We start from the raw sequence: 15112 nt of genomic DNA on the forward strand, positions 1-15112 counted from the left end.
TAGGGCTTATTGGCACTTTGTTGTCCACTTGGCCTATGAGTAAGAGATTTTAGGTGAAGGATATGTTTTCTTAAAGATTTGTGGATGCAATTGTGCAGGGAGATGCAACTGTGACGATCCCGAATTTCATCAATGAATGTGGAGCTTCTCTCTTGGTCACTGATTTCTCTCCCTTACGGGAGATTAGGCGATGCAAAGACGAGATTGGCAAGACAACAAGTGATTCGTTAACAATACACGAAGTTGATGCCCACAATGTAGTTCCCATTTGGGCTGCATCAGATAAATTAGAGTACAGTGCTCGAACACTACGAGGTAGGATTAACAAACTACTACCTGATTACCTCATTGAGTTTCCTGAACTTCAACCACCGACCAAAGAGTGGACTTGGTCTATGGATGAGGCAATCGACTGGGATAGCCTCATCAATAACGTTGTAAGGTTAGATGCTGATTGAGTTGCTTAATACCATTTCCCAGGCTTGGATTTGAACCTTTTTTTTATTATGATCTGATGATAGGAAAGGTGCAGAAGTTCCTGAAATCGATTGGTGTGAGCCTGGGGAAGATGGAGCTAGAGAAGTTTTGATGGGTGGTCAAGATGGGTTTTTGATGAAAAGGTTGAAGAGTTACTCGACTGATCGGAATAATCCTTTAAAACCGAAAGCTCTCTCTTGTCTTTCCCCGTATCTGCATTTCGGGCAGATCTCAGCTCAGCGCTGTGCCTTAGAGGCTCGAAAAGTCAGGAAAACATACCCTCAGGTTAATATTAATCTTTGATCATATCGACAAAATTTGCATATTCGTGTAGTTTTTTTCTTTTCCTTCCTCTAGTTTCTACTAATACGTGTTTACTTTTTTGAAGGCGGTTGATTCATTCTTGGAAGAATTGATCGTACGTAGAGAACTGGCAGACAATTTCTGCTACTATCAGCCTCATTACGATTCTTTGAAGGGAGCTTGGGAATGGGCACGCAAGACATTAATGGACCATGCTTCAGACAAGAGAGATCACATTTACTCGTAATGTTTCAGCCACTTCGTCCACAGTTTTCTTTCGATATACAAACTTTGTTGTAATTCTGTACGTAAAGGGTATTGAAATTGCAGGTTGGAGCAGTTAGAGAAAGGACAGACTGCAGACCCAGTAAGGCTGCAAATTTCAAATCGTTTTTATTCAAAATTTCCTATACATTTGGGTTTTTTTACATACATTTGAATCTAATTTTGTAGATTAATTTGCTGTATCACTTTCGTATATGATGATTAACCATAAAGTTCTTGTGTGTTTTGCAGCTATGGAATGCTTCACAGTTGGAGATGGTTCATCACGGGAAAATGCACGGTTTCATGAGGCGAGTAAACCATCTTGGAGCTTCCTCTGAAACATTTATTTATCAATGGCAGAGCTTGCTTACAATATATATACACACGTGTAGGATGTACTGGGCGAAGAAGATTTTGGAGTGGACAAGGGGACCTGAAGAAGCCCTCTCCATATCCATCTATCTAAACGACAAGGTTTCCTTCTGTGGATTTCATTCATTCTAACACCTCTTCTTGATCGGTGTTTTTTTCTCATTTGATCAGTTTAGATCTGTATGTATCGTGCAGTATGAGATTGACGGTCGGGACCCCGGTGGATACGTAGGCTGCATGTGGTCGATATGTGGTGTTCATGATCAGGTCAGTCACATTTCCAGCTTTAGAAACCAATAGTCACTATCCCTTTTTATGCCCTCTGGTTTCCATCGTTCATTCATATACGCGATCGGCGTTTTGCGTTTGCGTTTGGGGACATAGGGATGGAAAGAGAGGCCGGTGTTTGGGAAGATAAGGTACATGAACTATGCAGGCTGCAAGAGGAAATTCGACGTCAATGGATATATCTCTTACGTTACACGTCTTGTTTCATCGACTAATAAGAAGAGGAAGAGGAAAGCTGAAGAACACCTCTCCGAGGATTCCATTTGATTTTCTTATTTAAGTCTTAATTGTTAAGTAATTTCACAATGTTAACCCCCATTTAAAAAAAAACGATTTTTTTTGCAAAACATAAAAATTGCCATTAACGAAAATCACCCAATATATATATATAAACATTAAAGGCTTTAGAAACATTAACAACATTGGGTTTTTGTTTTTTGTTGTGAGAGTTTATGAATTGGTTGTTCCATCAAAAGCCGATGAAACGTTTTACAGAAGGTGAAGCAGCTTTTACATTATCCTACCAGCCAAAGAATTAAGGTACAGTTTGCTTTTAATCCCCCGTTGCCTTTTTTGTTTCTCCTTTTTTCTTCTCTCAACTGTTTTTTTGTTGTTACAAATTTAGACATTGAAGTGAAGAGGCTTCAGATTTGGAGATCGTCTAGAGATAACTCATTTGCTGTCAGAAGCTTCAGTTTCTGTTCAAATACAACGACACAAAATCCATTAGTAAAAAGCTCTTGAGCGGATAGTTGGAATGAACTTTGTCCAAAGAATCCGACTCCGATACGAGAAACTTACCGTTATGAACTGCGGTGGATCATCGAGGCTCGATGACCCGAGAACTACTTCTCTCCTTAGTTTCCCCGTCAGCTTGTGACAGACCCTTAGCTGAAACCAATATTCCAGAAACTTCCTCATGTTAGCTACAAAAAGTATATAACTGTAACTAACAAGTAAGATCCTAACTAAGATTGGCGATTTGGATCACATTCTCGCAATTTATTGTCCGAACTTTTAAGATTTCATCTATAAGTTTTGTCTTAAATAAAAGCTTCGTACCTCAGATCTGGTGGCTCCACCTACGATGAACACAAATATACGTTGACCCATCTTCTTGAAGTCGCTTGATGCATGTCTCAGCACCGAATCACTACACGAGGGGAAGAGATTATTACACAAACATTAGAATTATGTTTTTAACCGTTTTGAAATGATTTCTGAAAAAGAAGCAGATAATACAATGAACAATTGGATACATCAGTTGCAGCGTTTAAAGCTTCAATAACTTTATTTATAAAAAAAAAGCATACTTGGAGAAAGCTTAAGACTTGTGAAAATACCATCATTTGCTTAGACATAAGATTACCTTGAATATCCGTCATCTGAACTCCGAGGCTTAGCCCATGTGGGTGTCCGTTTCGATCTCATGGACTGAGCAGCTTGACCTGTGTGGTTACTTCCTGATGATGAATGAGATGTTGTTCCGTGGAAGCTCGGGCTTGGGTCGTTCATGCATGGATAATCCTCCTTCGGCAATTCTCCCTTGTTAAGTTTCTCAACGAGTTCCTGTCAATCCAAAAGATGGTAACAGTCATATCTCACCCGATTCATGAACTCTTTGAAACGCTGAAAGCGGCAGTTCTTGACATCCGGACATCACAATTGGTTGGTGATCATAACGTCTGAAGAAAGCTAGATCTCGACTGAAAACATATCCTGCTTGCCATGCTTGTTGGAAAATGTCCCACAAAGGGCCTAACATGAATACTACAATACCTCGATCATGGGGTAAAAACGAGACAGTTGCCACGTTTCTTCTTCTTGGCGCTCTTTCCTGGCAGCTCTTTTCTTCTGCAAATATTATCAGAGACTGTGAGGAGAGTATACAGATTTCGAGATACATATCAAAATTTTGGGAAGTGGATTTACCTTGTGAAGATCAAACTTCAGAGTGAAAGCTCCTGTGGGGTTCTTTTTGGTGTCCATGGCTGAACCAAGCAATCTCATATTATTTACAGCGGTCATGTCATCGGCTGATAGTTTTGCCAACTAGAAACAAAATCAAATAAAACATTTGGTTGAGTGAACAAGGCCAGAAAAAAAAGATGCATTAGAGTTAATGATAATCCAAGTACCTTCATCAGATTTTGACCCTTTTCACCCTCAAATTTCTCAGGGTAAATTGATGCCAGAATCATTAACAGACGCAACTTATTTTCCCGGCTTGCATCCTGCACAAGAAGTTTGATGCATTTAAAGTTCAACAGCGGAATATTTTCATGGGAAAAAAAAACCTAAATCAACCACCATAAACTAGATATAGACCTCATTTGTACTCAAATATTTGATTATGTCCTTCGTCCCAGCATCACCAAAAACAAGGTCCTGTTCTAGCTGTCCAAGTTCCCGAAGCCCCTGCTCTCTTATTATGTTGTTCAGTTTTCTTGCAATCTGTACCAACAAGAAAGAAAATTGAAAGAATTTGAAGATCAAAGAAAAAGCAACAGAAACAATATACTTTGGAGGTATAAAAAATAAGTTTCCACCAACACCATCTCCCATGATATACAAAGCAGACAATGCATATTTCAATTAGTAAATATGTTCAAAATTTTACCTAATGATGGAGATAAGGAAGGATCGAGGATATAAACATGGCAGCGCGGAAATTGACAATTATGGGTGCACACACAACTAGTGTAGATCACATAATTATGAAACTAACCTCCACATGGAGAGAGAGCTTGTCGATTTGTTCACTATACTGTGGCAATGCTTGGACCATCTTTTGCAAATCCCTCGTGGAAAGCTCCCCAGCATCTCTACCCACAAAAACAAAAAAGAAGGGAACAATATAATTATGTGAATAACAGAGGCATGTCCTGCACAATCGGCAAGCAGCAGAACAAAGGAAAGCAAACAATCAAATGATCTACAGGAGGACAACATCTGACAAGAAACTTTAATACCATCTATAAATGATCTCTACTAAAGAAAACATCAGGTAGCAATATATACTCCACACAATCAATGCATATAATAAGATTTTACCGAGAAAGGTAGCACTCACCTCATACCATGTTGAATCTGAGCAGCTTTGTTTTTTGATAAAAAATTGGTCATCTTGTCATGCAACCTTTCACTAGCCTGTTGAGAATCCCAGGTAATGGAACTTGCATTAACCATTATCAAAGGAGAAAAATAAAAGGTCTATGTATCAGACTCACATCTGCTACATGTGCATGGCGAAGCTCAAGCCAAATAGGATCATGATCCTCTAAAAGCACATCTTTCTTCTCCTGTTGTCCGTCTGACTTGCTTGGAATCTAAAAACTAAAAGAACACTTAAATGGAGTATCCAGGACAAGAGGCACAAGTCAAGTCATAAGCACTTATAGAGCTCAGAGTAGTACTTACCTCATGTACATACTTGTTTCCTTCCATATTCAGTAAATCATGGCACATGGCATCATAAGTCCACTCATGTATGACAGGTGCAATCTAGGAATAGAAAACAAACAAACATCTTTAAACATATACCCAATTCAGATATAGCGACTATGAATTTGATAACTATGTGGAGGACATAGTGTTTGCTGATAAAAAGAAAAGAAAGATTCAGCAACTGCCAAAACAGCTCTATACCTGGTCTATAGATCTGTCAAGGATGAGCAACTCACACGTCTCAGTCTGAGGGAAATTTTCAATTGTTTGTTTATATTTTGCCAGACAATTCCAGATGCCAGCTGCCAGTTTCGTAGGAATTAAATCACGGAAAGTTGTCATTGTCGATGCATCAAGTGACTTTGCCGCTCTGTAACGTACTGATGGAAATTCCCGCAATGAGGCAAAGACCGTAGCAATTCGACTAGCCATCATGTTCAAGCATGCATCGCCTTTTCGAGTAGTTTCCTCATCACCAAAAAGTTCCTCCAAAGCTCTCTCATTATCGGTGACAAACCCCTGTAAAAGGTTTCTGTTATTGCATATTCCTTAGAACCCCTCACCTTTCACACATCAAAACATCCACTAGCCAATGCAGGTAACATAACATTGCAATTCAGACCCAATGTTGTCGGGGCAAATCAGTATTCTTAGAGTGCTCAAGAAGAAAGAAGAGTTTTCATTCATAATTTCGAATATCAAAATCCTTAATAGTATCAAACCAAAAAATGATACCTGGCCATCAATGGCAAAATACTCCAAATTCATCTGCAAGATGACAACAAAAATTAGTAGTTAGCAATAGGGTATTATTACAACTTTGTAATAGAGATTAACATAACTGATCTGAGGTAAGCCAGTCATCAGTCAAGAGTAAATATTAATTCAGAGAGATAAACCTCTCTCAAAGCTCCAATACGAGGTAAGACACTTGAATCTCTCTTAATATGAGCAACCAGATCTCTAGAAACAGGTGAGCTGAAGAAAACAAATGCCCTACACATGTGCAAGGAGAAAAAGGAAATCAATATTTTGAAAAAAAATAGTTGTCCACATTTCTTAATGAAAGGGAAATCTTTGCCTTACTTCTTATACAGAGGTGATTTCCCCGACATGTCTGACAAAAACATGATAACACTGATAAAAACAACAATATGACATGTTTAGCCAGAGAAACTAACATGATATGTTTCGAACACCAAACTCAAAATAAAACACCAGTACAGCGAAGATATCTTACTTCTCTTTGGTCGGTTGGATGAAGTATATGGCATCCATGGAAGGTAAAGGCTGTCGGCGTCTAAATATGTCTTCTACCACTGCAGAAAAAAATAATTGATCCCAATTAAAGCTATTCCAATTTCCAAAGCTGACAAACATTTATATTTTAAGCTTTAGAAAAGTGTACATCATTCTCACATGAAACGCCTTCTTGAGTGATATCGGCCATTTTGCAGGCATATGACATTATCTTGACAGTAAGCTTGTCCATGATAAGTACCTGCACATCATAAATTGAAATGCCAAGCAAGATAAGACTGAGAACGCAAGAGACTCCAAACTACTGACAAGAAAAAGTATATGCAGCCAGTTCAAGATCACACATAAGTCATACTTTCCAGGTGGATTTCGAGCTCGCTGTTTTGGCAGACCTAAGCATCTCATATAACAGTCCTGGATAAAAGAAATTACAGAATAAGAAATCATTTTGAATAGAAAATGGATGAAGTCTCATGAAAATCCAGAAAAAAAAAAGCTTAAGATCCTGGAACAAACATGAAAGTCAATGCCTCAAGGAGTTCTAGACAATCCGATGTTGTATAACATGACCTATGCAGTCCAAACTCTTCAGGGTAAACACTATCAAATCTTAGTTTGAACTTTTTCTCAAACATTTTGGGACTGTATGCATATCACTTTATCAGGACTACAACACCAAGGTGCTATCTTGATGAGGATATAATATCAAGTCAACTTCCAACAAACAAGACATCCATCAGCCGTCAGGGGAATCATAGTATCATTCCAATATAAAGGTCTCTGTCTTAAATAGAAAAAGTTTGAGGACGCTATCACCATTTAGGATTCAAAAAAATCACAAGTATGCAAACCATCTTGTTCCCCTGAAACACTATGCTTGCACTATCTCAGACACTTTCATACCACTTGCATATAAAATTTTGGAAAATATCAAGGGCCAAATTGCTCAATTTTCAATATTTATGCAACCCAGTCAAGACCATTTTAGGGGTTCCCAGTTCCTCCCCCAATATGCTATCTTTTTTGTCAAGTTCCAAAACGTGTATTCTATAGTCTGCATTTGATCAAATCTACCGACTTTCTAGCTCTCATCGGTCATCAACTTCTCCATCATATATAGAACAAGTCATTCAGGAAGCCGTGCGACTAACTCCTAAGCATATCCACATTTTCGCTATGATTCCCACATGTATAGACATCCCTACCATAAACCTTTCACAGACAGAACACCATCCACCATCATCCTGGTTCGAAAACCTCCTCTCACTTCTCAATTTAAACTTCTGAGCCCAAATCACAGAAGCCAGCAACAGATTTTCCCAGCAATCCATCAGGAAAATGTCGCAAGTCAAAACATCACCTAGTCTAACAGCACTTGAATTCACATATACTCACAACGCACGTCAATTACAACCCTAGAAACCTCAATCCAGAAGTTACTACTTCGCCTAATATCCAGAATCAAACCGAACCGAAAGACACGCTAAAGTAAACCTCTACTTCGCCGACCTCGGAATCAGCAACAGATCGCGGGAATCCAGAAATGACAAGTCAATTCGAATCAACGAGGGTCCAAATAGATAAACCACGAACACCCCGCGAGAGAGAGAGAGAGAGAACTCACGATCACGTGTAATCTGTCGGAAATTCTTGTATTCGACACCCTGAGACGAGGAGTCGGAGTCGGAGTACGACATGGCTGCTCAGATCTCCAGACAATTCCCGATCAATGGATCGACCGGAGACAGGGAGCAACAGAGAGATCACAGATCGTGAACTGATCAAAGTGTATATATAGATGAAGAAGAAAAACGCGGAAATGTTAATTTTCTTGAGTTAATTATCCAATAATTACACAAATAAATTGATTAATATGTTCCAATTATATATAATGTGGCGTCGGGTGATGATGAGTTGTGACGTGTTGACCCGAACCGGGCGATTTGAACCGGGAAATCGCGTTTTGATGTCGGACTTGGTCGCTTGAAGTTTGATCACACGTTGAACCGGTAAATGACCGATTTACCCCGGCGTTCGCGTCGCGGCTGCTTGAATTTTCCTAAGAAGATGTCTCAGATCGAGATTTGCTTCAAGATTCATCGAGAACGAGATAAATATTAATTTTTTCGGTGATACACACGTTTTTCCGGGTTTTGCATGATTGGTTAAATGTGACGTTTGGTTAGGTCTAGAGTTTCTTCCGCTATTTGAAACCTAGAAACCAAACCCTAGATCGATATGACCGCATACTAGGAATCTGTAGTCAATTCCAAAACAACGTTCCAAGTAGGGGTGGGCAAAATATTCGAAAAATCCGAACCGATCCGTTATTCGATTCGCATCCGAACCGAAAATTCAGATATTCGGAGTTTACGGATCGGATACGGATATTTATTTGGAGATATTTGTCGGATACAGATCGGATACGGATATTAAAATTGAATTATCCGACATATCCGATCTGATCCATATTTTGTAATAATATTATTAAATATAAGAATAATTAAGAATAATTTGGTATGGAGATTTAAAATGCTTAATATTTATATGTGTTTTTAGGGTGATTCAAGAAAAATTTTATATATATTGAGGTTTATAATTTTAATTTTTAAATATTAAGATTTATTATGTTGAATGTTTTGAATTTTGAATTTTGAATATATTTGTATGTGATAGATTATAATTATATTTGTATTTGAGTTGATTTACAATGTTTAAATTATGAATTTTAAATTTGTGAATATTATTTATCTTAAATAGATTATATATTTTATTTACGTTTGAATTTGTTATTTAATTTAAATTTAAAATTTTATAATATTTTAGGTCGGATACGGATATCCGCAAATATCCGTGATTTTAACGAATATCCGAAGTTGCGGATATCCGAAAATTACGGATCGGATACGAATACCAAAATCAAATATTTGTGCAGATCGGATACGTATACGGATATCTCAAAAATCTCGGATATCCGATCCGTACCCACCCCTAGTTCCAAAGATATCAACCATGAGACTATAGCTTCTTCTATTCTATCCATGACACTTAATATTTAGACTATACTTTTCGATTTCTATCACAATATCTTTTTTTATAATTTTTAATTTTAAAATTATTATAAAAAATAGTATTTTTTTTATTTTTTAATTTATTGTTATTATTATTATTCTTATTAGGGGTCTTTTGTTTGTCACGTGATCGAAGTTTATATCAATAGACTTTTCTAATTTTTTTTTTAAGGCTAATATTGTTTTTTTGATAATTGGTTATGTTTTTGGGGTGTATCAAATATATACGTGCTACGCAAAAGGGGTAGTGATGAAGTTTACCCCTTCAGAGAGGCCGAGACGAGAACAAAAGGCGATTAGGAGAGAGAATGGGGAAGACGACGTATATGCGGTTGAAGGGAAGCCAGAGTATGAGGCAGAGGCTGCTTCTGGCGACGCTTTCTTCGACTCCGATAATCATCGAAGAGATTCGTGCCGATGATATGATTCCTGGTCTCCGTCCACACGAGATTTCTCTTCTTCGTCTCTTCGAGACTGTTTCCGATGACTGCGTCGTCGAGATTAATGAAACTGGTAAGCTCGCTTGCAGCTTCTTATGCTTCTTTTCTTTGTTTTTTAATTTTCTGTCGGATAGAAGACAAAATCGCTAGCTTCTGCGCGTTCTCGTTTTACTTAGAGCCAGGGATTGGTTGGATTTTCAAAGTTTAGTGTTTATTGAAATTTTGTTTTCTTCATGGAATTTGAATTGCTCGACCGAGGCTTGACCTATGGATTTTAGAGTGTTGGAGATAATTCTGGTGGAACTTCGATATGCCGAATGTGCTTGTATTCGACCAATGTAGTTGGAGTTTAGAACTTTAGATCTCCAACATTGAAGTGTTGTAACATTCAGTTTATTTGATTGATAGTTCGCATGTTGATTGTTTTAAAAGCAGAAGATATCCAGGCCTAGGCTTCATATTCGATCCTCTTCGTTTGAGCGTTAATTTACTTCTGGAGTTAAAGTGTTGCAATATCTCTTACAGGAACCAAGCTAAAGTACAAGCCTGGGATTATAATGGGAGGGAAGAACTTGGTTCATAACTGTGGGCTGAATCGATCTATCGGCTATTTTTTGGAGCCATTGCTTGTGTTGGGGCTCTTTGGAAAGAAATCCCTTTCGATAAGGCTCAAAGGTGAGTTATTTCTCATGTGTCTATCATCATCAATAGTTTACTTTGGGCTTGAACATGTTAAAATCTAGAGTCAGGATAGACCCAGAGGAGGAAGGCAGTGTTTTTAGGTGTGATGAGCAAAACCTGCACTTGGGTTTGTCTTTACTTTGGAAGTGAACTGCAGTTTATAGATATTAAATCTTCAATTCATGAAATTTTAGGAATTCTGAGCTCCTGTTGAGTAAACAAAGTAGATTCACGGCTTAGGGCGTGCAGAATATTATGGTCAAGCAAGATGATTTTTGTTATACAGGGATTACAAATGATTCAAGGGACCCAAGCATCGATACATTTCGTTCGACCACGTTACACATATTAAAGCGTTTTGGAGTTCCTGCTGCTCTTAAAGATAGAAGCTCGTGGGGTAGCACCGGAAGGGGGTGGAGAAGTTGTCTTAACAGTCCCCAACGTTCAGAGTCTAACTGTGAGCTGAATGTGTCGAGCATTTTTTATGACATTCATCTACGTTTTCCTGTGTATCAGACATCTTATGCATTTTCTTTTCCTCCCCTCAGGCAGTCCAGTGGATGGATGAAGGAATGGTTAAGAGGATACGAGGTGTGACTTTCTCCACAAAAGTTTCCACCGACTTTGAACATTCTATGAGATACGCAGCTCGTGGAATCTTTAACAACCTTCTTCCTGATGTTCACATCTTCTCTGATCACAAAACTGGTCCACAGGCTGGAAAGTAAGGCTTACATTTTTGGAAACGATGCGTCCTAAAACACCACTAGACTTCTCGCTGACCGGCTTACGAAATCATTAACCCATATTGCAGATCCCCCGGTTATGGGATATCAGTTGTAGCAGAAACCACTTCAGGGTGTTACATCTCTGCCGATACCGCGGTCTCTTGTGGAAGAGTAGATGAAACGGGTGAACTCGAAGAAGAGAAGAAAGAGAGAGTGCCTGCAGAGTACACAGGTGAGGAAATAGCGTCCTGTCTTCTTCGGGAGATTGAAAAAGGCGGAGTTATCGATTCAACACACCGGGTGAGCGGCCCTTTCGGCAAATTCTCTTCCCATACTTGTGGATGACATTGATTTGCAATCCCCTTCGCTCAGGTGATTTTGTTAAACTCTGATCCTGAAACTCGGTTTTTGTGACAGGGTCTGTTGTTTATACTGTGTGCACTATGCCCGCAAGATGTATCGAAGGTTCGTGTGGGGACATTGTCTCGACATGAATTTGAGACATTTGCCGAGACATTGAGGAACATAAGGGACTTTTTGGGGGTTAAGTTTGGGATAGAAACCGATCCATCGACCGGGACGGTGATAATGAAGTGTGTAGGAAGCGGTTTGAAGAACCTTTCGAGAAAGTTGTCGTGACCTTGTTGAGCTTCTTTCTGGTAAATCTAATCACAAAAATTGACAAGGGAAAGTTAGCATCAAGTGATGAAGGAGATCCCCTTCTGTTGTGAGTTTTGGTTCACTTTGAAGTGGGACGAGTTAACAGTTACAGAATGCGTCTGTAAGAGAATGAACAAAGAAATATTACAATGATAAATTAACAGTAGAATCTTATGTTTTATTATTTTGATATTGTTTCTCGTATAGAACTTTATATTGAGTTTCTCATTTTCAAAATCAAGATTTATTTTTGTAACTCCGCCAATAAAGCAGATATAAATTGCTGTGTTAGATTTTTTTTAACAAATACTCATCAATCTTAATAATAATCAGATCAACGTTGTATATATCATTTCAAATATGTAATCAATATCTATATATATAAATATATAGATATATTTGCTTTTCCATGTGACAACTCTAATTCATTATTTATGATTGAAAAGAAAGAGGCATCAAGAGATTTAAGTGTAGTATATGCGTAGATCTAAGTGCAAATTCTAAAACATATAGAACATAAAGATAAAGATAAAGTGTATATATATATATGTATGTTCTGAAAATACATAGTTATATGGAGATAATTAGATCTATATATTTATATGGTTACTGATAAATATATATTTTTTTTATAAAGGCTTGTATACATATATATATATTCAAAAAGATCAACCTGTACATCGAGTTTAGTGTCACGGAAGTTTAAAATCAGTTTACGTTCGGTGAAATTGTTCTAACCAGAAGTTTAAACCATATTGTAAGATTGTCGTTGTCCGTTAAGACGGTACCGATGATCAAGTGTAAGTGTGCAGAATCATTTTCGGTTCCTTGGTTTATGATTTCATTCGGTTTGACTTTGTATAGTATTACGCTATTGAAAACTAGTTCCGTTTGGTTATTTCGATTTCCGGGTTTGGGTTAAATTGGATTTAGAGTACGGAAAACACATAAAAAGTGTAATAACATCTTCAAATCCAAGGGCTTCTCGGACACGAAACCAGCTACACACTTCTCGTAGAATCTTCGGAAACTACTTGGGGTCAAAGACAAGACAAGATCCTTCATCAAAATCCAACGGCATGATGGAAAGGCAACACACTTCTGGCACGACAATTGGACTGAACTGAAGATTCCTAAAAATATTCTTGTACTTTATATCAAGTACACAAAAAAATCAGATTGAGAACTCGAAGAAGATAAAAGGAAGATAGGAGATCATGTATGATGTATCAAAAAGATCACTTTATTTCTCTTAGTTCTAATGTACATCAAAATAGTTTATTATATATATAATATGTAAAATGCAGAAAAGAGTAACTATGCTAACGGATACATGTACAAGAAATGGTAATATTGTCAAAAACAGAAAAGAAAATAAAAATGTGTTAATATATATATGTATATATATATATATATATTGATTGATTTGCTTCATTTTTCAGTAGAGAAAATGTCATAATATATTCTTCATAATCTTGGATTGATCCTTGATAAAGATAATTATTTTGTCAACTTTGATGTTCTTCTTTCCATGTTGACATGCACGTTCCAATTTAGCTTTTGTGTACGTTCTCCATATTGCCATGCAGGTTTGTACACTTCTCAAATATGCCCTCCATGATGCCATGCACCTTCATGTGCGTCTAACATCATGATCTATTCGGTAGCTTTATGATCTGTAAGCGCATTTAAACCATGTTCGTCTTCAACATTCTCCCGCAAGATTAGCTTGGAGAAATATCGAAAAGCAAATCTTGACATGCGAATGTCTTCTAGGTTGCAAATTTCGTCCATGTGTATTGCATCCGCTTCTTTGTTGCATCATCTTCTATAGTTCCCCCTCACAAATACAATTCTTCTCTATATTGATTCCTAAACCCTGTAAAACCTTGGAAAACAATTCAAAGAACACAATGGAGGTCAAGGTATTGAGTCGCACGGGATCTTCGCACACTGGTTCACAACCGGGCTCGGATCTGGGCTGCGAGCTTGCGTAGTGTAAATGACGTTCAAAATTATTTTGAGCCGTCTACGGACCAACCGGTTTCGATGATGAAGAACTTCAAGATCATAAAACTAACCTTTGAATCCTTAGATTCACAATCTGAAGGTAATTAGATGATCACAGTCAAGGTGTTGAAGAAATACCCTCTTGAGCAGTCCACACTCTAGTTATGGTTTCCAACACTTGGAAACTTGTTTGCTAGAGTTTGAAGAGATCAAATCTCTTTGTGTATGACCTCAAGAACACCTTCTTGAGTTTGAGAAAGTTTCTTCAACCTCTAGACACTTCCAAAGGTCTGAAAGTTTTAATAATGGAGAGATAAATTCGTTCTCTACTTGTTCTCACCAAGAAATGTTGGAAAATCGCACTAAGGATCAGATTGTCGCTTGGTCCGGAGCTGACCAACTCTTGATCCGCCGGACCAAGCGTACAAAACACCGCAAAACTGTAATGTCAGGCTCTTGGTCCAGGGCTGACTAACATTTGGCCCGCCAGACCAAGAATAATTTCTTGCTGACAGTTCTCGATCCGACAGACCAAGATCCTGGTTTGCCGGACTAGCCAGGTTGGAGGAAATACGAACAGGTCCGTCTGACTGATCTGGTCCGCCGGACCAACAAGGTCTGAACGCCACACACAAGGCCGATTGACTAGTCCCGGTCCGCTGGACCAACTCTTGGTCAGCTCCGGACCAAGTCAGTTTTTTGACCAAGTTTGTCCGTGCCTCCAAGTCAGTCTGGTCCGCCAAACCAACTCTTGGTCAGGTCCGGACCAGACCCAAAATTCGGGAAAATTCCGATTTTTTTTCCGTGCGATCCTTTCCCGTTCATACACGTCCATCCCATATGTGTGTTACCCTTTAGGCTCCTACGAATATGACAGTAAACCCCAGATCCAATCTCACTTTACAAATCATAAGTGGTTTCTAACAAGACATTATGATTACCCGTATCAGATAGAGTTAGATGTGATCTAACCAAAAGTTAGATATATAGCTCAAACTATGATCATGTTTGTCTCACGATATCATAAATCGAAACGTAGTTTGATTGCTTTGTCATATCCTGAGTAGACTGTAAGAGATAGATGACATTCATCTATAGTACGGTCATA

At 38.2% G+C, this 15112-nt stretch overlaps 2 protein-coding genes and 1 pseudogene across 4 annotated transcripts in view; 2 read left to right on the plus strand and 1 right to left on the minus strand.

Moving 5' to 3' along the window:
- LOC104809442 (deoxyribodipyrimidine photo-lyase) overlaps nucleotides 1–2073 on the plus strand; it is a 2883-nt gene extending 810 nt beyond the window's left edge. Inside the window, exons 2-9 of one of the 2 annotated variants that reach the window (XM_010535446.2) lie at nucleotides 99–442; nucleotides 522–762; nucleotides 866–1023; nucleotides 1111–1147; nucleotides 1297–1355; nucleotides 1440–1521; nucleotides 1615–1686; nucleotides 1804–2073. In XM_010535446.2, coding sequence (XP_010533748.1) covers nucleotides 99–442; nucleotides 522–762; nucleotides 866–1023; nucleotides 1111–1147; nucleotides 1297–1355; nucleotides 1440–1521; nucleotides 1615–1686; nucleotides 1804–1974 — 1164 coding nt within the window. In that variant the 3' untranslated portion in view covers nucleotides 1975–2073. Of the gene's footprint in view, nucleotides 1–98; nucleotides 443–521; nucleotides 763–865; nucleotides 1024–1110; nucleotides 1148–1296; nucleotides 1356–1439; nucleotides 1522–1595; nucleotides 1687–1803 lie in introns of those variants that run through there. The other variant, XM_019202115.1, reaches the window with a different exon arrangement.
- A 15-nt stretch (nucleotides 2074–2088) lies between these two features.
- LOC104809441 (SNARE-interacting protein KEULE-like) lies at nucleotides 2089–8199 on the minus strand. Of its 2 annotated transcripts, XM_010535445.2 has the most exons (20): nucleotides 8039–8199; nucleotides 6770–6828; nucleotides 6574–6655; nucleotides 6395–6473; nucleotides 6241–6291; nucleotides 6054–6150; nucleotides 5890–5922; nucleotides 5356–5673; nucleotides 5128–5211; nucleotides 4938–5036; nucleotides 4781–4857; nucleotides 4436–4532; nucleotides 4036–4161; nucleotides 3846–3941; nucleotides 3640–3759; nucleotides 3487–3561; nucleotides 3077–3276; nucleotides 2770–2860; nucleotides 2509–2598; nucleotides 2089–2405 (listed from the first exon to the last, which is right to left on the minus strand). In XM_010535445.2, exons 1-20 carry the CDS (start codon nucleotides 8109–8111, stop codon nucleotides 2352–2354), a joined length of 2001 nt encoding a protein of 666 aa, XP_010533747.1. In that variant the 5' UTR covers nucleotides 8112–8199; the 3' UTR covers nucleotides 2089–2351. The 2 variants fall into 2 exon arrangements, with proteins under 2 accessions (XP_010533747.1, XP_019057659.1); XM_019202114.1 differs by lacking the exon at nucleotides 6770–6828 and having other exon boundaries at nucleotides 8039–8115.
- Nucleotides 8200–9791: 1592 nt separating this feature from the next.
- Nucleotides 9792–12184, plus strand: LOC104809443 (annotated as a pseudogene).
- Nucleotides 12185–15112: the final 2928 nt, after the last annotated feature.

This window comes from Tarenaya hassleriana, unplaced genomic scaffold (assembly GCF_000463585.1).
Source record: "Tarenaya hassleriana unplaced genomic scaffold, ASM46358v1 Cleome16, whole genome shotgun sequence".
Lineage (NCBI taxonomy): Eukaryota > Viridiplantae > Streptophyta > Magnoliopsida > Brassicales > Cleomaceae > Tarenaya > Tarenaya hassleriana.